The sequence below is a fragment of the Pyxicephalus adspersus genome, chromosome 11, assembly GCF_032062135.1.
Source record: "Pyxicephalus adspersus chromosome 11, UCB_Pads_2.0, whole genome shotgun sequence".
NCBI lineage: Eukaryota > Metazoa > Chordata > Amphibia > Anura > Pyxicephalidae > Pyxicephalus > Pyxicephalus adspersus.
The window spans coordinates 5,777,604-5,800,997 of NC_092868.1; the positions used below are offsets into that span (position 1 = coordinate 5,777,604).

The 23,394-nt window shown below is 42.8% G+C and overlaps 2 protein-coding genes across 6 annotated transcripts in view; one reads left to right on the forward strand and one right to left on the reverse strand.

Annotated features, from left to right (window-relative positions):
• Positions 1 to 525: 525 nt before the first annotated feature.
• Positions 526 to 7,675, reverse strand: LOC140340780 (tyrosine-protein phosphatase non-receptor type substrate 1-like). The gene is made up of 6 exons (XM_072426159.1): positions 6,975 to 7,675; positions 6,208 to 6,546; positions 4,592 to 4,882; positions 2,966 to 3,067; positions 2,157 to 2,218; positions 526 to 802 (listed from the first exon to the last, which is right to left on the reverse strand). Exons 1-5 carry the CDS (start codon positions 7,030 to 7,032, stop codon positions 2,193 to 2,195), a joined length of 816 nt encoding a protein of 271 aa, XP_072282260.1. The 5' UTR covers positions 7,033 to 7,675; the 3' UTR covers positions 526 to 802; positions 2,157 to 2,192.
• Positions 7,676 to 14,237: 6,562 nt separating this feature from the next.
• The window catches only part of USF2 (upstream transcription factor 2, c-fos interacting), a 26,138-nt gene continuing 16,981 nt past the window's right edge, over positions 14,238 to 23,394 (forward strand). Inside the window, exon 1 of one of the 5 annotated variants that reach the window (XM_072425585.1) lies at positions 14,238 to 14,684. In XM_072425585.1, the coding sequence (XP_072281686.1) occupies positions 14,500 to 14,684 (185 nt within the window). In that variant the 5' untranslated portion in view covers positions 14,238 to 14,499. The remainder of the gene's footprint in view (positions 14,685 to 23,394) is intronic. The other 4 variants (XM_072425582.1, XM_072425584.1, XM_072425583.1 and 1 more) reach the window with 4 other exon arrangements.

The following is a 23,394-nucleotide window of genomic DNA, read 5'->3' on the forward strand; positions in this document are numbered from 1 at the left end:
GTGACGCTTTTATACATATAAATCCGGACAGAAATGAACCCCCCAGGAGATTAAGAACAAACCTACAGTCCCTGTCTTGTATGTAACACGGGGACTACCTGTATCTTGGTTTGTAAGAACATTTGGTGCATAAAAAGGATTAAAGCCCTTTGTGGCTATCAAGCAATCTATGTACATTTTACATAAATTTCCTTACATAAATTTTATATGTACGTTCTTGTGCCCATTGTCCAGCCTTATAGCAGATCCCACATCAGATTTCAGCACACACATACTTAGTTATGTGTCAGTGTAACACTTCCAGGACTCATCATACCAAATATTCAGCAAGCGTCATTTTTATCCAGGTATCATCCAGGGTCACCTTTAATTTCCTAGACTCAGAGCTAACACAGCCATACAAATCCTGGTGCCTCTCCAATCCTGGGCTGCGTTACCGAATGTCTGGGACAGATCCCTTCAGACCTGCAAGGACCCAATAGTGCCGGATGGGAGGCTTCTCATGGTAGCCATGGTGTATGTAACAAATATATCCTATAGCAAGATGTTTTTGCATTTTTCTAATGACAGTGCTGCTTTGAGGATTGCTCGGTGAATGTTAGGTGTTGCTGCACCAAAGCCCTAAATATATTACATCACATCTCACATCATCTTACAAATCATCCAAAAATAACCAAAAAACACCCCTTTTTTAACTCATTGTTAAATTGTCCAATAAATTTTATTATGATATATGATGAAATCCTGGGTGGTGGTGATGTCACACATGAATTATGACATCATATATTGGTCTCCAGAATATCTGTAAAGGTACAAATGACATAAATAAAGCTAAACATAAAAAAGACATAAAATACACAAATAATGCATTTTGGAATCACAAAGATATCATAAAATATGCTAAATATATATTTAATGAAATCAGTATTTGTGAATTTAGCTCGGTATTATCCTCCTGCAGTCCAAGCTCCAATGAGGGGGGAGCACAAAGAGCCAATCAGATTTCTTAAAGTGCAAGCAGCTGGGTAGATATTTTTACCTGGGTAGGATGCCTTTGTTATGGCAATGCCTGGTGGGCAAATTTGGAAGTGCTGATGGAATTCCCTTAAAGTTCAAGATTTTATAATTCTAACAATATGGAATGTCCCTTTAATTGGAATATTAATAAACAATGTTCATGCATCTAATACCAGATTAATTCCCATTTGTGATATTTGGTGGCAAGCCAATGTTTGTCATTTATATTAGATACAGGATGGATTTGGAAACTGGAATAGTTTGCTTTTGTAACAAAAATTGGCTGCTTTAATATATTATATATCATTATATGATATTCTTTATTGGCTCAGGTTGCAGGGAGCCCCCTCCCATAACCCCCTGCACCTCCAATCTATATATATAAAATCAAATGTATGTATGTATGTATGTGTGTATGTTCCACCATCACTTGAAAATGTATGGAAACATTTCAACCAAACTTGACATATATATGACTGAGACTCATGTGAGTGCACCTGACATCTTTGTACACCACTGTGCTATATGTCAGAGCTATATTTGGACGTTTGTATGTATGTGTGTATTTCATTACTAGGAAATGCATGGAGACATTTCAACCAAACTTGCTAGACAGACACTGAGACGCATGTTAGTGCACCACTGATCTTTGTACAGTGCTGTGGTATATGTCAGAGGTATATTTGCATCTATGTTTGTATGTGTATATGCAATGCTCAGTACAGTGTGCCTTTTGCTTATATTTTTACATACTTTTTTTTGCAATAAATAAATACTCGGGCAATGCCGGGTAATCAGCTAGTAATAAATGAGGAAACCTCTCTGACTTCTTGCTGATCAGAAGCCATGGAGTGTCAGCTCCCTATATGAACTGCTAAGTAAATCAATTGCATCTTCATACATCTGCTGCCACCTAGAGGCAGGTCTGAGACATGACACCAGCCTTAGCTTGAATTGGGTTTTATTAAAGAGAATTGATCTGCTGCTATCTAGAGGCAGGTCTGAGACAAGGCATCAGCCTGAGTTTGAATTGGGTTTTATTAAACTGGTAAGTAAATCTCTAGATTTGATCATCAACATCTAAGTATAACGTTAAATAAATCGATGTACTAGTTGGAGCGAGGGGTGATTTTACTTACATGTGGACTGAATCCGACCAATGTTCTTTGAAATTCTCATTTGCTTTTGCATCTTTTGATTACTGTAAACATATAAAAAAGTAGCAATTACAAAATATTAACAAAGGGCTCTATTTATAAACTAATCCCTTTTCAATTCGCTTCTTTCTTTCCTAATAATTTTCTATTGTGACAGCTGTGCAATTTTCACTATTATCCACTAGGTGGCAGAACGAGTCATTGTTTTAATAGGGGGGAAATAGGACCATAACATTCACCACCAGGGAATTTCGGATGAATTGGCTGGGAGAATCATTTATAAAGAGAGCCCACTCTCGTTTTTACCACTCTCATGGATTAGGGCATGTTGCATTACAGACGAGATGCTTGGTGGTGTTGGTTCCAAACTGGAACCCCAACTTACTAAAGGCATGAAGCTCACCTAGAATGGCTTTCAAAAAGCCAACTTACATTGGGGAAAATTACAAATGCAGTCACCAGCACAGGAGCAAAGGGGGAGTAGTCTGGTTCTGGTGAAAATCGGGTCATTCCCTTACTTTTTTATGGATGTAACGTTCAATGGGGACCAGTAATGAAGACATTGGACCTGATTTAATTTAAGCTCTTTAAGACTGGAGAAGATAGACTATCATGGGTGAACCTGGGTGATCCAGCAAACTTGCAATGGATTTCTTAAAATAATTTGTTATTACCTGGCAATTGTTTTAAATCTTGGACCAGATGCATTGTAGGGTTACTGGATCACCCAGGTTCACCCATGACTCCAGTCTTGGAGAGCTCTAATAAATCAGTCGGTCTGATGGACTTACCTGTGAGTAGAATGCCGACTGTAAGTCCAAAGAGGAGACAGAATTTAAGGATATTCAGATATTCTACAAGCTGGTAGGCGATAGCTTTGTACCTTGGAAAATCTGAAAGAGAACATTAAAAAAAAAAGAAATAAATGGTCCAGGAAGGATTTGGATTGGATAAGGAAAAAACAAATCCTCCATATTAGCTGGATCACCCAGGTTCCCCCATGACAGTCTATCTTCTTTAATAAATCATGCCCAACATACCCAGCAGGCAGCAGCTGTGCATTGAACACCCTTGGGGTCTCCCAGTTGTTGCTTCATTTCATTTTCAACAAAATCTGAACATTAACCTTTCATTCATTTAGCAGATACTAATTATCTGGTTATATAGCTGATATTTTGGTTTCAGCAGTTTCAATTACACAGAGGAAACAAGCAAGCAGATACAAGTACAAGTGAAAATTTGCTGAATCACTGAGCTTCATCTTCGTTCAGGGTGATTCAGAAAGATTTTTTCCCTTAATTATATTACCATAAAACTTTGGAAACATTTGTAGGAATGCCCCTACTTAGGACAAGTTGTCTTTGTCCAGTGCAGTTCCTACATTAACCCATAGGGGTCCCCACTGTGTGGCATGAGTATAGCACTGCTTTGTAATTCACTGGACACATGGCAAGAAGTGGATATGTCAGTGTTTCTGGACCTTTTTAACATGGGAGAAGCCTTGAAATAACTTACAGGTCTTCAGGGAACCCCCTCCATAATTACTATATCTACAGATCACAGTATATTAGTGTGGTGGTCAGTGGGAAGAATTCCTCTTACATTGCTGGCCATTGGGAAGAATGTCACTCTTACAGATAGCCAAAAATATCATTGGTGTCACTTAGCCTGACCCGAGAGATCCAAACAGCTCATTGCTCAAGGAACCCCTAAAAACCCCACAGGAACCCTAGTTGAGAAACACTGGTGTAGATTGTAAGCTCTTTTGACCAGGGTCTTCTCCGCCTCCTGTGTCATTGGTTGTATCTGTCTGTCATCTGCTACCCCTATTTATTGTACAGCGCTGCATAATATGTTGGCGCTTTAAAAATCCAATATAATATTCATAGGTGCCCTGTATCAGCTGCACTTTCATCTATCTGCTGCCACCTAGAGGCAGACCTGAGAAGTGGCTGATTATTAAAGAGAACCTTTCATTGATAAATTATATAAACCACCATTTATGATATAGTTATAAAAAGGCAGCTTGCAGGTTGGTGTTCTGACTCTCAGCCTTTAATACTTCCAGAATCCCTGATCTAGGATGCAGCTCAGATGTTTAGGTGATGGCCTGTTACCTGCATGTTTGTTTCCTGCGTACGACTGACATACAGATCTCAGAAGATCAGCTGTACCCTGGCTATTCGCTTTTGTTAAAATTAATTTAGCAATGGCAGCAGTAGGTTCATTTTAAGCCCTGGCAAAATGATGCAAGCAGCCATTACTACAGCATAGGGTCACTTTAAGACAAGCAGAGAGGTAACACTGGTCCCAGTAATAAAATGCTGCAAGCAGTTAAAAATGATAAATCAATGATATTCAGTCTGCTGAGCTCCATCAATGTTTGGTATCCCCTCATCTATGAGCACTGCACTTACCATGGGAGTAGGTGGCCTGGAGTGGTGTAGCCAGAGAAAGATGGCGGACGATGCATCTGATCTGCAGCTGCTGCAATGGGAATCCTGCAGGCAGGAGGAGAACGAGATCGGCCTGTGAGATGCCATCCTGTGACCTCCATATTTGTACTGGTCGGGGCTCCGGTAGGGGTATATCAGTGCTGTTCCAACTCATGTGGATATCACTAGGGTAGAATCCTGAAGTCCTGCAGGTCAGGGTCACCTCTTCCTCACTCCCCACCTTTAGGAATATTTCTGGCTGTGATGGGCGAGCTTTAAAAAAAAAAAAGGATTCTGATGTCATCTAATTCAGGTGCCTGGTCCTTTAAGAACAACTCAGTGCAACTCGCATAAGTACCTAAATCTGTTTTCATATTAGCTTCCTGCCATCCCCTGTAATACCCTCATGGGGGTCTATTAATAAAGAAGGGGCAATGCTTTGCTTCATTGCCACATTTACATCGGGTTTAATATCAAAGGGCCATAGCCATTTTTTGACCAATCTTCTTAAAGCGGCAATCTTTTTCAGCATGATTGCCGCTTTAAGAAGATTGGTGGCAATCACGCCAAAAAAGATTCCGGCTTTTATAAACAGGGCCCGGAAAAACTTCACAATTTGTGTACTGTATACCTAACGCCATTTTTTTCTGGTTTACAGCCAATCCCCCTTTTTTTAAATAAGCCCCATAGACTTGTATTGAGCAAAGAGGACCTGTCTTGGTGTGCAGTGGGGCTGAGATTGCTAGATCGTGTTTGTGTTAATTTATTGAACGATGATGCAGAATCTGTTGAAGCAGCAGGAATAAAATGTAATAATGGTCACAGTGATAAAACAAACAGCGATCTGATATTATTACATTTCTGTCTTGTTGGCTGAGGAATTGAACACGTGCGGTGAATGTGATCCTCTCCGGCTTAATTGTTATTAGTTTTTATGAAATAAATGTTACCCTTGCAATAAAAGTGCCGGAGTCGTTAGTAGCAATAAAAATGAGTCACTTTTGTCTTTATTTTGTGTCATTTGCTTTATTGGAGTCTCTGGGCTTTGTTTGGGGGGTCGGGGAGGGATTGATGATCAATTTACAGAGCTAATACGGCAGGATAAGGATCATTATTTTAGTCATGTGACCGTGATTGGACATGTGATCCTATTGGACTCAGGGAGCCTTACTTTTGATGTGTTGGCTCTCTTAAGATAGACATTAACAATTGGAAAGGACTGAAGGTGGCGGTAGATTGGTCGGTGGGTACATGATCATGTAAATGTGTTACCAGCAAGGAGCAGCCAGTGGTATCACCCTCTACTGTTACTGTAACAACTTCTAGAGATGGCAGAGCTGTGTTGTAAACAGCAAGGGGCATCTTTTTGGCTGATGGGTGTTAAGGAGTGATTCACATTGATTTATATTAAAGGGAACATTTCCAATCAATGGTTTTTCAAATCTAATCTAAGGCGGAGGTATGACAGGTAAGTGGACCTCCTGTTTGCATGAACTGATGGTAATCCCACAGATATTCTAAGCCTTCCCTGCTCTATTCAAAACATTTTTGGCTAGAGACACCCTTCCAAATGTGTGTTGCCCCGGGTAATTACTTACTGTACACAAGGAGGTGAGTACCATTCCCTCGCTTCTCCTCCTGCTCCCACATCAGCACTTTGCAGTAGTAGACCCCGGCATCCTCCCAGCTGACATTACTGATGATTAGTGAGCCGTCTCCCTCGCTCAGGAAGGTCCTCGGGAAGGCAAGCGAGAATCTGCCTCCTAGTGGGATGGGATGATTGGTACTCATGTGCTCCTCGGGGGCGGTCTTATACCAGGACACGGCTCCTTTTACCTGGGGATCAGATGCTGGGAACAGACAGCGGAGCTTAGCTTGGGCACCTTGAGCTACAATCTGTAATGGTGGTGACTGAATCACGTCCGGATTGGCCAGAGCTGAGGAGGTAAGAAGATACACGGGGCTTATGATACAAAATGTGGGAGCCATACTGAGGGACAAATATTTTACTATACATATATATATGGACTCCATAAAATACAAAAGTGCTCACCTGCAAAGTTGTCACCCCACCGCCTTCTAAATACATAGAAAAAGCTTTCAAAGAATCCCTATCAGGCATTTCCTGTTTGAAGGTGGCTACGATGCGTATGCTTGTCCCATGCTATACGTATGTCACCACCCTCACACCAACCCGTTCCCACAGCCGACTACAATTCTAACATGCCGAGGCATACAGGGCACATGACTCCAAAATACATAGAATGGGTCAGTGGAAAGCAGTATTTTCTTTAAAATTGTGTATCTGTTCTGTTTTTTAGACTTTTCCCAGCCAATCCCCTGCAGCCCTTTTGTAGCATCTTACCTACAGACCACACTCGTGTGCAGTAAAGAATCACAACCAGTTCATGTATCTTATTCATGTTGCTTTGACAAGGTTTTCTAGAAGATAATAATCTAAATAGGAATCCCCATTAAAGACATGCGAAGTCCTGTGATTGGTTGTTGCAGTAGGTCATGTGGTTTGGTTTATAGCTGTGTGGTTACCAGCATAGCAGGCGATAATTGCTGACATCCACACTTTATTAGACGGTGACCCATTTTTCATGATATTTCACAGCAACAGAAGGCAGGTAAATGGTGAGAGCCAGGGTTTGGGACCTCTGATAGAAGGATAGTGGTTTTTCATTGTGACGACTCCAGGACGGGTACATTTCCTTGCACGGCTTCTTGGATGTTTTCCTCATGGGAGTGTCTAGTTACTCCAAGCTCCTCTGCCCCTCCCCTGAGCTCCCAACCAAACCAGGAGAATAATGTAAAAAAGTCTTTCTGAACTATTTTACCTTGGAGGAACCTTTGGAGGGCCTCATAGATGGTCAGAGGAAGTAGGACCTCCATACACTGGTGGTCAATGTGGTGCTTCTTTACCCACCATTGGGAAAGTGCCCCTTAGATGAGTAGCCAGTGGAAAAAGAGCCCATATTCAATGATGGTCAATGTGGTGCTTCTTAACCTATCATTGGGAAAGTGACCCTTAGATGAGTAGCCAATGGAAGAAGAGCCCATATTCAATGGTGATCAATGTGGTGCTTCGTTACATTGGTCACCAGAGGGAAAAGTGCCCATTAGATGGTTAGGAAAGAAGGACCCTCATACTCTGGTGGCCAATCTAGTGCTTCTTTACCTAGGTCACCAACAGAAAAAATGCCCCGTAGATGGTCAGTAGAAGAAGGACCCCCATACACTGATGGTCAGTATTGAGTTTCTTTACCTTGGTGACCAATAGGAAAGTACTCCAAAAATGGCCAGTGAAAGAAACACCCCTGTAAACAGATGGACAATGTGGTGCTTCTTTACATTGATCACCATCTGAAAAATGCCTCATAGATGGTCATTGGTGGAAAGACCCCCTAAATAATGGTGGTCAGTCTAGTGCTTCTTTACCTCGGTCACCCATAGGAAAGTGCCTCAAAGATGGTTGGAGGAAGAAGGACCTCCGTACATTGGTGGTCAATGTGGTGCTTCTTTGCCCGCCTTTGGGAAAGTGCCCCTTAGATAAGTAGTCAGTGGAAAAAGAGCCCTCATATAATGGTGGTCAATGTGGAGCTCCCTTACATTGTTCACCACAGGAAAATGTGCCCCCTAGATGGTAGTAGAAGAAGAACCCTCATACACTGGGTGCCAATCCACTGATTCTTTACCTTGGTCACCCACAGGAAAATGTCCCACAGATTGCCATTAGTAGGAAGACCCTGATATACTGGTGGTCAGTCCAGTGCTTCTTTACCTTGGTCACCCATGGAAAAGTGCCTCATAGATGGTAGGAGGAAGAAGGACCTCTATACATTGGTGGTCAATGTGATGCTTCTTTGCCCACCATTGGGAAAATTCCCCTTAGATGAGTAGTCAGTGGAAGAAGAGCCCTCATAGAATGGTGGTCCATAGGAAAATATGCCCCTTAGATGGTAGTAGAAGGACCTTCATACACTAGGTGCCAATCTACTGCTTCTTTACCTTGGTCACCAACAGGAAAATGCCCCACTGATAGTCAGTGGAAGAAGGACCCCCATACACTAATGGTCAATGTGGTGCTTCTTAATATTGGTCACCGGAAGGAAATGTGCCCCTTAGATGGTCAGGGAAGAAGTAGACCTATACACTGGTGATCATTCAAGAGTTTCTTCACCTTGGTCACCATTAGCAAAATGCCCAATAGAAGGTCAGAGGAAGAATATCTCTATACACTGGTGGTCAGTATAGTGTTTCCATAGCTTGGTGGCCAACAGGAAAGTTGCTAAAAGATGACCATACAATGGTGGTCATTGTGGCCCTTCTTTACCTTGGTCACCAGAGGCAAACGTCTACCTTAGATGGTCGTGAAAAAATGACCCCCATAAATTGGTGACTGCTTCTTTAACTCGGTGACCAATAGGAAAGTTCTCCGAGGATGGTCAGTGAAAGAAAGACCTCTATACACTGGTGGTCAATGTGTTGCTTCTTTACATTGATCACCAATGGGAAACCTACCCTTAGATGGGTGGTCAGAGGTGGAAGGATCCCCATAAGCTGGTTGTTGGTGTAATGTCCCTCTAACATTGATGATCAGACAGGAGAATCCACCCGTTCACACTGCTTAAGGAACCCCTGGAAACCTCTGGAGGAACCCAGTTAAAAAACACAAATTATACTTGAGCCTGTTGGGTTCCTGGCATCACATCCAAGATGGTGGCACCCAGCAGGGCTTTTGAATGTTTTCACAAAAGAGACTTTACCTAGTAAATAGCACCACCTTTATTCCTAAAGTACCATTTTCTGCCACTAGATGTCCTCATTTTGATGACTAGCATCATTCAACTGACTTCCTCTGAGCCCAGGAGGTCCTGAAACCACCTCCATTTTACAAATGGACAGTGAAAGAAGAAGCAGCACTGTGATGAGCTCATTTCATGTCACTCTGCTCTCCCTTTATATAAGCATGCAGAATCACTGTGTGTGTTCTTGCATGGATTAATCAGTGATCTGGATTGGATTTTGCCAAAAAAAGAAAAGAATGACCCCTTTACGAGTCTATCTACGGCTGTGGCATGGACATAAGATTTGGAATTTGTTCAGCCATTGGACCGATGTAAAGAGTTCAATGTAAAGTTCAATCTTCAGCTGTACCAGTGATGAGTTTGCGGTCAGCCTTTGCTTTTGTGACTGCGGCATCTGTAAGAATGACGATTTCCCTTCTACAAAAAGTTGATGTGGGTTCAAAAATGAGGGCGAAAAGCTGCAGAGTCTGCAAGAATTTGGGGTCACCGGGTGTATCTGTATTTCCTATCTGTAGAAAGGTGAATAATAATGAACAAGAATACCGGCATCTACAAAGAGAAAATTAAAATTTTCATTTCATGCCAATAAAATCTTATCTTGCTTTCTTTATTATTAAATCTGCAGCTATTAAAAATGCCTGGTGATCCTGCCAGTAAAATCATTTACAGGCACTTCTGCTATAGGGTGACAACACTGTCTTCCAGCTTTGCTCTTGGGTTGACACATAGGCTTCCAAAGGTGACTTTTTATTCTTTCTCATTAGCTGAGCAATGGGTAGGTGAGAATTAGAAATTAGGGGTTCAAGGGGATCCCAGGGTGTCAAGCTGGGGGAGTGGGTGGTCCTAGACAAGCTGAATTTGCATAGGTAAAGCCCACTTGTGATGTTTAGCCTGACTGATTGAACAAGTTAAAATCCAAGGAATGGAAGGGGCAGGGGCAGGGACAGTCAGGCTGGGGATGGGCTAGATGTTGCTGCATGTCCTCCAATCAGAAAATGAGGCGGGGTCTATCTCTTTGCTGCAGCTTCTATAGCACATCTCACAGTGCGCAGTAAAATCAGAGTAAGCAATTTCAGTCCAAAATGGAGCCTGTAGATCTTTGCAAGACTGAAGGGGAGGGAAAATTTAATAAATGGGGAGGCTTAGGGGCACATTTTTTTGAATATGTTTATCCCTCACACTACAGATCCAGATCTGTATAGCACCAACATATTACATAGTGCTGTACAAAGTCTATAGTCATGTGACTAACCATCCCACAGAGCAGCTCACAATCCAATATGCATACCGTGTTCATATTGAGAGGACAATGTAGGTGTTTTATATGATAGTTGTTTTATGGATTTGTTCCACATTGTCATGCATGTTTTTTTCATCAACAGAAAATGTAAAATGTAGCAAACTAAACTGTAATAAATAAACTGTATAAAAATAAAATAAATAATAAATAATTAAAGGCTCAGCGAGTTTAGAACTATGCAGCACTCCTGGTTGGAATCCTGACCCACTACCCTGCTGTGTTCAGCAGTACCCTTATGTCACCATTAGATGTCCTCAGAGCACAACTTGGTGATAGATTTCTAACATGCTAAAATGCCATACAACAATTCTGACTGAGAGACCACTTTAGCATGCCTTATGAAGAAAGAATGCAAAAGGATAATGTATTAGCAGGAAATCTCTTCTGTAATAAAGCAACATCTGATTTTTATCATTCTGCTGTGGGGGTAACCTTTGCATTTAAATAGACCGCTCCAAAGTCATTGCCTAACTTGGTAATGCAAAATGGACCCCCTAGGGTCAGCAATTCCAACACCAGAGACTTCAAAATCTGCATGGACTATGGTTTACTAAACAATTTGCCCAGTTTGTTAGCCTCAAGATTTCCCCACTTACCCTTACATTTTTGGTTTCCTACACCTCCCAGAGAAATTGGTTTAATGAAGGGAAGTGGACAGGATAGCATAGTATGTGGACAGGATAGCATTTTCAGTTTAAGGGCACTTGCCTTTGAAAAAGCACTCCGAATATTGAATAATCACAAGTTTTTTTTTTTTAAAGATGGATAAATATATGAAAATAGCTATGATGGTCCCCTGTGTACCACGAACATTTCAAGTCATTGCGACCAAGGGTTTAGGAGATATGAGGGTTTGAACACAGCGAGTTGTTAGGCTGCAGAATATGGCAAGCAATCCTTACAGACACAGCTATACCATGGTGCTGCCTGTGACATCATTGTACACGCCCCCAAGGATTATACACACCCACTCACATTCTTCTTTTAGTATAAAACACACTCACTTGTACACGCCCCCGAGGATTTTACAGACTTGTACACACCCCTGAGGATTATACACACACACTCACATTCTCCTTTTGGTATAAAACACACTCACTTGTACACACCCCCCAGGATTATACACAGACTTGTACACGCCCCCAAGGATTATACACACACACTCTCCTCTTGGTTTAAAACTTGTACACGCCCCCAAGGATTTTACACAGACTTGTACACGCCCCCGAGGATTTTACACAGACTTGTACACGCCCCTGAGGATTATACACACCCACTCACATTCTCCTTTTAGTATAAAACACACTCACTTGTACACGCCCCCGAGGATTTTACAGACTTGTACACGCCCCTGAGGATTATACACACCCACTCACATTCTCCTTTTAGTATAAAACACACTCACTTGTACACGCCCCCGAGGATTTTACAGACTTGTACACGCCCCTGAGGATTATACACACCCACTCACATTCTCCTTTTGGTATAAAACACACTCACTTGTACATGCCCTCGAGGATTAAACAGACTTGTACACGCCCCTGAGGATTATACACACCCACTCACACTGTCCTCTTGGTTTAAAACACACTCACTTGTACACGCCCCGAGGATTTTACACAGACTTGTACACGCCCCTGAGGATTATACACACACTTATACTTACCCCTGAGGATTTTACACACTCACTTGTACAAGCCCCTGAGTATTTATTATTATTATTAATAAACAGGATTTATAAAGCACCATTATATTACGCAGCGCAGTACAATAAATAGGGGTTACAAATGACTGACAGATACAGACAGTGACACAGGAGGAGAGGACCCTGCCCAGAAGAGCTTACAATCTAAGAGGGAGAAGTAAATGAGCAGAAAGTAGGAGCAAGCCAAATAGGATGAGAAATACCATTCCAGAGAGTTGGGGCAGCTTTAGAAATGTCTTAGAGCCATTTGTGATAAGGTTATGAGTGAGGAAGTCCTTAGTAGGTCATTGGAGGAGCAAAGAGCGGCTAGGAGGGGATTTTTCTATCAGGTCAGAGATGTAAGTGGGACAATAACTGTGGAGGGATTTGAAGGCAAAGCACAGGAGCTTGAATTTTGATTCCCAGGTGAAATGGAAGCCAATGGAGAGAACTACAAAGAGATGCAGCGGAAGAGGAGCCGTGGGAAGGATGGATGAGTCTGGCTGCAGCATTCATAATAGATTGTACAGAAGTCAGGAATTACACACACACACTTGTACACGCCCCCAAGGATTGTACACACACAATGCGGTGCTTATATGAAAGGTTACATATATATATATAGATGAGATATTGGCACACTTTATACATTTTTAAATTTTTTTTTGTTATTGAACTTAGTGTTATTAGCAATAGGACCTACCCACCCCTCCTGATGGAAGGAAGCTGTGAAACGCGTAAAGCCATGTTTTTCCTGTTGGTGATTATATATGAAGTCTAGGAGTATTTTTATAAATAGTTCCCCATTTGCTTCAGCTGAAACTCCACCACTCAAATCCCTCCAAATTTCTCATTTCAGTGCCTATTAAAACAATGTTCTGCCACCTAGTGGCCAAATGACAGAAGTGCATAGCATTCACAATAGGAAGCGCTATGCTTATCATTATTATTAATCATAAACAGGATTTATATAGCGCCAACATATTATGCAGTCCTGTACATTAAATAGGGGTTGCAGATGACAAATACAGACAGTGACACAAGAGGAGGAGATGACCCTGACCCAAAGAGCTTTCAATCTAGGATGTGTTTGAACCATTTTATGGGTGCATTTTGTTCGAATTAACCAGCTTATGTAACCAGCTTATCTGATTCCATAATGCAAAATGTGACCAGCATTATCTGAGGCAGGATCTGCCATCTTGTGCAGCTACTTCTGCCTTACAGAGATGATAAATCCCCCATGAGGCGCTGCCATGGCACAGAATTGGCAGCCTTGCCTGCTCCTCTTTGACCACTGCACTGTTGCTGACCTCCTTGATCCATCACGTGATCCATACACGTGACACCGAGCTGTCAGCTCCTGTCCCCGCCCCACAATCTGCCAAGGGGGCATGGTCAGGCGCTGATGACGTCTCTCTTTGTTCTGTGGCTGCGCGCGTGCCCTACTTTTTTGGCGCGCTCCTCGTGCACGCGCGCCGTACAAATCCCAAATTACTGTGATTAAAAAAAATCTAATTTTTTAGAGTCGTATAAGAATGAGAAAAGGATAAAGTAGCCGTACAATTGTAAATATTATTAAAATGTTTACGTTTATGTAAAATTAGCCCGCCCGCACAGCTTTGTTAGGAGATATGTTTTACTGTAAGAGCCCGCCCACATTACAGTTCTCAGATTACCTTTATCATTCATGTCACCGACTAGAACCTAATTGGTTGTATATGAAATATACTCATGTATGCTGCCTAAACATGTCAAAACGATCGATGATATTTCGCCCGCCCGCTTAGTGATTGGTGACAATTTTGTTGCTAGGGCCCGCCCGCATCGTGTGTGTTTGTCGGGCCCGCCCGCTCTGGAATCGGCGCTGCGCTTTGCCAAACCCTCCCGCTCTTGTGTGAGCTGAGGGATCCGCCTGTGTTGTTTGTCGGGCCCGCCCGCTCTTCTCCCGTACGAGTCCCAGGCGCGCTCCCGGTGCTCGGTGCGGCGGTGTTTGGTGTGTGGAGAGAGAGAGAGGTGCTGCTTCTCCCCGCCTCCCCTCCTCACGTGTCCCGGCGGCGGTGCAGGAGAGGCAGGGAAGGGATCTCCTCACATGACCCGTGTGTTTGTCCCCGTGATCAGATCCGCCGGGCCTCCCGCCTCCTCCTCCTCCTCCCCGGGCCGCCCCGGGCCCCGGCCCCCCCAAAGCAGCCTGACCCACCCCGGCCGGGGGGCCTCCCTGCCCGAACCCCGACACATGGACATGCTGGACCAGAGCCTCGACTCCGCCACCGCCAGGTGAGGAAACCTCGGGGAGGCCTGAGGCCTGCACAGCCTGGGGGAGGGGCGACTCCATGACACCAAGGGGGGCTAGGGGTAGGTAGGTGCACCTGTGCTATTCATGGAGGTGGGTACACATATACTATACATGGAGGTGGGTACACATATACTATACCAGGACCTCTTGGCACTGCATACAATGTAGGTAGGTAGACATATAGTGTACTGACTCCATGACAGCTCTAGGCACTGCATACAGTATAGGTAGGTTAATATGGGCCATGTAGGTAGGTGCACATATACTATACTTGCTCCATGACAGCTCTAGGCATGGCTCTGTTTACAATGTAGGTAAGTTATTATGGGCCAGGTAGGTACACCTATGCTATACTGACACCTCAGGGCACTGCATACAATGTAGGTAGGTTACATGGGTCATGTAGGTAGGTACCAATATATTACACTGTCACTGTGACTCCTCAATGTAGGTAGGTGACTATGGGCTGGGTAGGTACACACATACACAGTTATACACAAGATCTGTGTACATTACTATAGACAATTCATAGAAAACAATACTGACACCTCTGTGCTTCTTATACTCAATGTTGGTAGGTGGGTATAGGCTATGTAGGTAGGTACTCATATATACAATACATACAACACAATGTGACATTACACCCCCTGTACTATGTGTATTGTGTACATTACTATATACAGTGCAGGTAGGTACACCCATAGTGTACTCACCCCATCGCACCCCATACAGGGCACTCACTGTGTATGTATGTATATATATATATATATATATATATATATATATATATATATATATACATACACACACACACACAATGTGTATACTATGACCCCTGTGTATACAATGTGTGTGTAATGCTCTAGACAATCCATGGGCACTGACACAGCATACTAATTGTGTGTATGGAGAACACTATGTGCTGTGTATATACACATGTAATATAGACACCTCTGTACTACATATAATGCTATAGACAATCCATGGGAAGCAACACAACACTGACACCTCTGTATACAATGCATGTGTACTATAGTGACCCCTCCATACAACACACACACACATATATACACACACACATATTGACATACAGTGTGTACAGTACATGTTCTATACACACAATGTCTGCCCCCCTTACTATATACAATGTACAGATCTCTATGCTGAGCCCATACACAATACACACATCTCCATACAATATATATGCTAATTGTATACAATGTATGACCTGTGTCACTGACTTTACATACAATGTACACACAGTGTAGACCGCGGCTTAGCAGAATCTATTTATAATAAATTGTGTAGTGTACACACCTCTGCACAATCTGTGTTTAGGTCTGTGTCTCATCTCTATATAAATATTATTACTAATAAACAGGATTTTTATAGCACTGACATATTACGTAGCGCTGTACAATAAATAGGGGTTGCAAATGATAGACAGTGACACAGGTGGAGGAGAGGACCCTGCCCCGAAGAGCTTACAATCTAAGATATATTTATCTGTATGATTCTGTATTCTTGTTTCCTCCATGTACATCTCTTCTTATGAGCTTACATAACTTTGTGTGATGGGTCATCCATATACACTGCTATACAAAGTACACAATATTCGGTGTGTACATGCAGATCCCCGTTATATAACGTGTTCTTGTATTATATTCTGGGTTCTGTAGCTGTGCTCGGTATATTTTATATTCTTTAACCACAATACACAAGTACTAGTCACACCTAACATCTTCACTTCCACCCAACAACAAAACTTATTGTGTTGCAGCTTACCTGTCCGTAATGTCAGTGTTGGCTGCGTTGGTTTTACTTCTTTTTTTTTTTTTTATTAATAACCTGGCGATCTTGTCGTAACAAACTTGTCAGGGTGACAACACTTGCTCAGTGGAAAGTAGAGTTGTCACCCCAGCAGTGTATTGCAGACGATGGTGGTTGTCTTTCTCTTTTCTACCCAATTAGGTTTATTTTTATACGGTTTTCACACATTCAGCTTCATTTTCAAACTTTTATATTTATGATTTTCTGAGACAGATTTGAATCTGACAAAGTGTGGGGCTGTGTCAGATTCCTGGCAGCAAACATCCAGCAGCAGGGCCCCAGAATAGAACACTTACCTGCTGCTATAGCACTGCACCTGAGACGCTGCGAGTTGTTGCTATGCAGCGGCAGAGATGCAGCAGAGCGGTTTGTTAATTCTCATATTAATCCGTCTCTTGTAATTTGCTGCCGGCAACAAGATTGCTGATTTGGAGAGATCTTGTCCTGGCCGTATTCAAACCGATAAAAGCAAAGCATGCTACCGATGTCGAGCTTTACTTAGAGATATCGGGCCAAGTATGTGTAGGAACTGTGAGAGAGGTGATGGGTGGCTCAGGAGTGCTCAATATTGCGCCAAAACATAGGTGGTACTTGTTTTTGCGCCAGGGCACAGGGGGCCTCTTGTGATTGCGCCAGGGCACAGGGGGCCTCTTGTGATTGTGCCAGGGCACAGGGGGCCTCTTGTGATTGTGCCAGGGCGCAGGGGGCCTCTTGTGATTGCGCCAGGGCACGGGGGCCTCTTGTGATTGCGCAGGGGGCCTCTCGTGATTGCGCCAGGGCGCAGGGGGCCTCTCGTGATTGCGCCAGGGCGCAGGGGGCCTCTCGTGATTGGGCCAGGGCGCAGGGGGCCTCTCGTGATTGGGCCAGGGCGCAGGGGGCCTCTCGTGATTGCGCCAGGGCGCAGGGACCTCTCGTGATGCCTCTCGTGATTGCACTAGGCCGTGGGGGCCTCTTGTGATTGCACCAGGACGCCTCTTGTATTTACACCAAGCTTAATACTGCACCAAGATGTAGTGACTCCTGGTATTGCACTAGTATTTGCTTTCAGGATAATCTATTCCAAAGACTAAAATTTTGAAAACTGACCCTGATCCTTAGGAGGGGTGCACCAGGGCATAGGTGGCTCGGGTTTTGCACCAGGCCTTAGTGAGGGGCAACAATTCCAACAAGACAGAACAATTATCCTAAGACCGGGTCCCAGCTCCTCGATGTGCCTTGTGTGAAGGAATAGTGTGCGTGTATTGACAGTGTAACAATCACACTGATAGAGACGTGGCGTTTCATAGCTACGTGACCACAACAAACCAAACCAGTGCTGCAGACACAAGCACAGGGCCAGAGCATTACTTCTACACAAATATGGTAAATGTCCAGGGATCTACAGCTTGTAAAAGTGATGATATGAAAACCGTATCAGGTGCCATCTTCTCCACATTACAGCTTTCCATTTATTTTGTTTTTACAAGGTCCTCTCTAGTTTTGGTTCTTCCTAATTTATACCACTACGATTTATACGAGTCCCTACGACTTCTATAATTCATCCCTCCGGGGGCTCATTTGTTTCCTGTGAATGAACAAACTCTGTACACACTGCACCTGTTCTGTTCTATGGAGGGGGAAGGAAAAGCGAGCAGCACCCTGCAGTGCTCTCCTTCCTTGACTTGCACATCGGTCGTTCATGGATACCTTAAGGTAGAATGGGAACATTTTGAGCGACCGCTGTACACATGTTCCCGCCCAAAATGAGCACGATCATTCGTCTTGGGCAATAATTATCTGACGGGTGCCTAATCCTCCTCTTCCTTACTGCACCCAGTGCGCTCTTCTTTCAATTCCTTTGGCAGCACAGGGTTTCCAACATATTGGAACTGCATAGGACCCCGCTGTCAGCAATGTTCCACATGGGAAACCTCCTGGTAATTGTCATTTGCTCTGCACAGTTATATATTTCCCTCCATTATATTATCAGGCTCCATTTTGCTTTCTTTCCAAACGTATACAATACCATACATTTCACATGACCGATATGAAACCTGGACTGCATTGTCGCGGGTTAATCATACCATACCCTCGTGTGTGGGTGATGTCATGTATTCGACTTCAAATAATGTCCTAAAAACATCACAAACATCAGAACGTGACTCAGATTGGTGAAAAAATCCAGCTGAAAGCAAAACCAAAGTGTTTCATTTGATGCAAACACTCTTATTAACATGTGTGTTTGTATCTCCTATGTTATCAATGTACAGTTAGGTCCAGAAATATTTGGACAGAGACAACTTTTTTTCTAATTTTGGTTCTGTACATTACCACAATTAATTTTAAATGAAACAACTCAGATGAAGTTGAACTGCAGACTTTCAGTTTTAATTCAGTGGGTTGAACAAAAAGATTGCAAAACGTGAGGAACTAAAGCCTTTTTTTACACAATCACTTCATTTCAGGGGCTCATAAGTAATTTGAGCAGACAGAATATCTCTGAACACCTCAGAATTCATTCGGCAGCCATGCACGCCCAAGCCATCACACTGCCTCCGCCATGTTTTACAGATGATGTGCTCTGCTTTGGATCATGAGCTGTTCCACGCCTTCTCCATACTTTTTTCTTGCCATCATTCTCGTAAAGATTGATCTTGGTTTTATCTGTCCAAAGAATGTTTTTCCAGAACTGTGCTGGCTTTTTTTAGATGTTTTTTCAGCTAAGTCCAAACTAGCCTTTCTATTCTTGAGGCTTATGAGTGTCTTGCACCTTGCAGTGCACCCTCTGTATTTACTTTCATGCAGTCTTCTCTTTATGGTAGACTTGGATATCGATACGCCGACTTCCTGGAGAGTGTTGGTCACTTGGTTGGCTGTTGTGAAGGGGTTTCACCATAGAAATTATTCTGCCATCATCCACCACTGTTGTCTTCTGTGGACGTCCAAATCAACTCCAGGCCGCTTATCTGCTAATGATTTTATTGATAATGACATAACGAAGGAATTGCCCACACCAGCCCATGAAATAGCCTTTGAGACATTTGTCCAATTACTTTTGAGCGCCTGAAATGAAGTGATTGTGTAAAAAGAAGCTTTAGTTCCTCACATTTTTATGCAATCTTTTTGTTCAACCCACTGAATTAAATCTAAAAGTCTGCAGTTCAACCGCACCTGAGTTGTTTCATTCGAAATGAATTGTGGTAATGTACAGAAGCAAAATTAGAAAAAAGTTGTCAAATATTTATGGACCGATTTGTAGAAAGTTCCCAACATTAGTCAGGTGTTACACTCAGTCAGAACTGATTCTATTATTGGCCTGTTGTGTTTTATTTATTGCCAGGGATTGGGTGGCTCTATTCACATGCTAATTAAACCTTTTTAATATTTTTCATAATGACCTACTAATGACTTCCTCACTCATAACCTCAAGGCTCCAAGACTTCTCTAGAGCCGCCCCGACTTTCTGGAATGGGCTTTCTCATCCTTCTTGGCTTGCTCCTACTTTCTGCTCATTTAAAAGAGCCCTCAAAACCCAACGCTTCACCCTCACCTACTTGTCTTCTCCTGTCTCCTAAACCCTCACTACTTCCCACCACTCCTTATCCCCCCACCTCATAGATTGTAAGCTTTTCAGGGCAGGGTCCTCCTCCTGTGTCACTCTCTGTATCTGTCATTTGCATGCTCTATTTATTGTGCAGCGCTGCATAATATGTTGGCGCTATATATATATATATAAATACTGTAATAATATTAATTTGACTTGTGTTTGCTGTCAATCAAATGACAGATGGCAGGAGCCCCATTGTTCTGCTGGGTCATGATCTCTGCTCCAAATGTAGGGAATTAATGACATGGAAGGAGCTATGGGAGGTGAGCTGAGCAGCTTGCAGAGTTTATACCATAGGGCATAGGAAATCCCACCCTGCACAGTAGCTGGGAAACATTGACAGGTCTGTAGGCAATGCAGATGTGCACGCCTGCATTATTTTAACCCTGAGTGTTCCTCTACCTCCTTAGTAAATATGAGTAGCAGCTACTTCTTTGATTTGTACTGCTTTGTTTTGCCAAGCCTTGTGAGTTTGGGTGGCAGTCAGATGTTTGTCCTGCTTGCTGCAATGGTTTGTTTACATGGCTCCAGACTAATATTACTCAAACAGATCTGACACTTCACTTTCCTTTTACGCCTGAGGGCATCCACTTCCCATTTTTGTGTTTTATTTTCTCTTTAGATGTTACTTTTTTTTTTTTTTTTTTTTTTTTTTTTTTTTTTTTTTTTTTTTTTACCTCTGTTGGCCTGATTATGGATTTTCATGCTTTAACTCTCTTCTGCCCATTCTCCTTAATTCCTAGAAATAGGTCATTCAGCTGCAATGGTTGCTGTGCTTAGCAGGATATTTTTACTTTATACAAAGGCTACTATTGGCATTGTGTTATATATTCCCGGGTTTTTCTCCAGAGGTTGCTAGGGGTTCCTTGAGCCATTTGTGATTTTCAGGTCATGCTTCGTACACTCAATTCAATAATTGGCATTGGAAAGGATCTTACACGATTCTTTCCAACGACAAAAGACTGAAAGATGCATGAATGAGCGTTGTACATACAGCACCATTCTGCTCTATGGAGAGGGGAGAATGACGTAGCTGCACCCCGCTGTGCTCTCTCCCCTTTACTTCCTTTACAATCGTTTGTTGATCTGCCAGGATAGATCTGTAAACGACGAGCACTGTACACACACCAGATTCTCGTCCAATATCATCCCTGAGGCAATTATCGGTTGAGAATCATCTGACGTGTGTACGTAGCGTAACTTAGACCAATGATCTTTTTGGCGAGGTCACTGTCTGCTCACAATTACCCCACCTTTCCTCGCCCCGTCATGGCCGCGGTCATCTTTTCCCGGTCTTCTTCCAGGTTTAGCTCTTTGTTCGTCGTGATTGGCCAGGACAGAATGACATAACTCCTGCCCATGCCTGCAACAGTTCATTTGATTCCCAACGGCCTTTGGTATGCCTAGATTCCCAGGGCTCAATGTACATTCCAGGAACAACAGGCAGGTAAGACCTGGCTTGTCCCTTCTGCAATATAAAAAACTTGCTTGCAGTTTTTTGCATTTATAGTCCTGCTTTAACTTTTAAGCAGTTTACCACCCTGTATATTTCTCTACATGAACTCCAGAACAAATGTTTACCTTTTGTTGGAGTCCTTTGGGTATGAAGGAGCATGTGACTCGCTCCATGTGACAGCGCCAAGGCAATCAGCAAGGTCACATGTGCAGTCCATATCTCCTTGTAAGCTCGTAGCTTATATTTGGCTTTTTTTTTTTTACTCTCAATAGCTAAAGAGGTGGGGGGGGGCACAAGGAAAACAAGTATATACCTCCAGGGGTATTTACATTACCACAAACCTGTTGTTTTGCACGATCACTTTACTTTAAAGCGAGCCCACACATACCTTTCTTTGACAGAACCTTATGAAGTTGTTTCAGTTCTGCTCCTTATTTTTTTGTACAGAACAATGCGTCAGTGTTTCAATGCAAATACAAACTTTTTGCGCCCACACGTTTGTAGGAATTTGCATTCTTTTTTCATACGGAAGTGGTAGCGTAAAATTCCTATAAGACACCATGTGGCAGCTTCTTATTCAGCTCCCAGAGAGTGAGAAATCTTTTTGTAAAAGAGTTTAACAGTAAAAGGAATAATCCTATTTGTAACGGTATTCACCGTCCACAGATGGAGCGCCCGGGTTACTTTTCTGCAACAATTAGACCTGTTTGCCTGGCCTGTTCTTGGTAAATGCCGACACTGGTTTGGTAATGTTTCCATTGCTTTGCGTGGTGGCGAAACCTCAAGGAAAAGTTACTGATAGCTAAGTCAATTGTTATACAGAAGAACTTCCCCGGGCATCTAAGCTGACCCTCACTCCAAATCCCCATGTAAAGTTAAGTTAACATGAAGCAATGCCTTAAAAAGTCAGGAACATATGGAAGAACTATTTAAAATAGAAACTATTGCATGTCATAGCTAAATCACTTCCAATGATGTTAAAACCGACCTAAACTCAAAATTTTTACTTTACATGAAAGGTTAGACAACCCATGGTGATGAAGACGGAATGGGAGCTTAGAGCCTCCCGGGAAACGTACGTCATGCATCCAGGGAGGCTCTTGGCTGCTTCCTCTGCACATGCCCGATCTCAGACATGCGCAGAAAGAGCCCTTTCTTTAATGGGAGAAAAAAATCTTTTTTTTTCCTATCTACATCACCTGATCTCACGCCTGCACAGCGCAAAACTGTGTGATGTATGAAGAAGAGCGAAGAAGATGGTGGAGCCGGGCCAAAGAAGGATACCGGGATGACGCAGGACCCAAGCGAAGAAACCTCCCGATGGATCTTCAGGTTTAAAGAGTGTGATTTTTCCGCTTTACCATAATTGGTTTTGAGAGCTTTGGCTTCTTGCAGATCTTCCTATCATTTCTTGGCAAGTCAGCCAAAAAAAAAATCCTATCTCTGTATCATCTCAAAGGCACAATGGATGCATGAAAAACTTTGAATTTGTCCACCACATTGTTATGCCCTTCAGAAGGTAGAACAATGGATGAACCATAAGCAATCCCCAAAGGGTTTAAGTAAGTTGGTCAACGCATTGGGCCTGATTTAATAAAGCTCTCCAAGATCATACCCTGTTTCCCCGATGATAAGACACTGTCTTATTTTTTTTTTGAAGGCCAAAATATGCTCTAGGGCTTATTTTCAGGGGGATGCCTTATTTACCCATGAAGAAGACTACAGTACACTTTTATTGTTCATGTGCCATTCATGTCCACTTCTGATCAATCTGTGCCAATCATTGTCCCCTTCTGATCAATCATGTGCCATTCCTGTC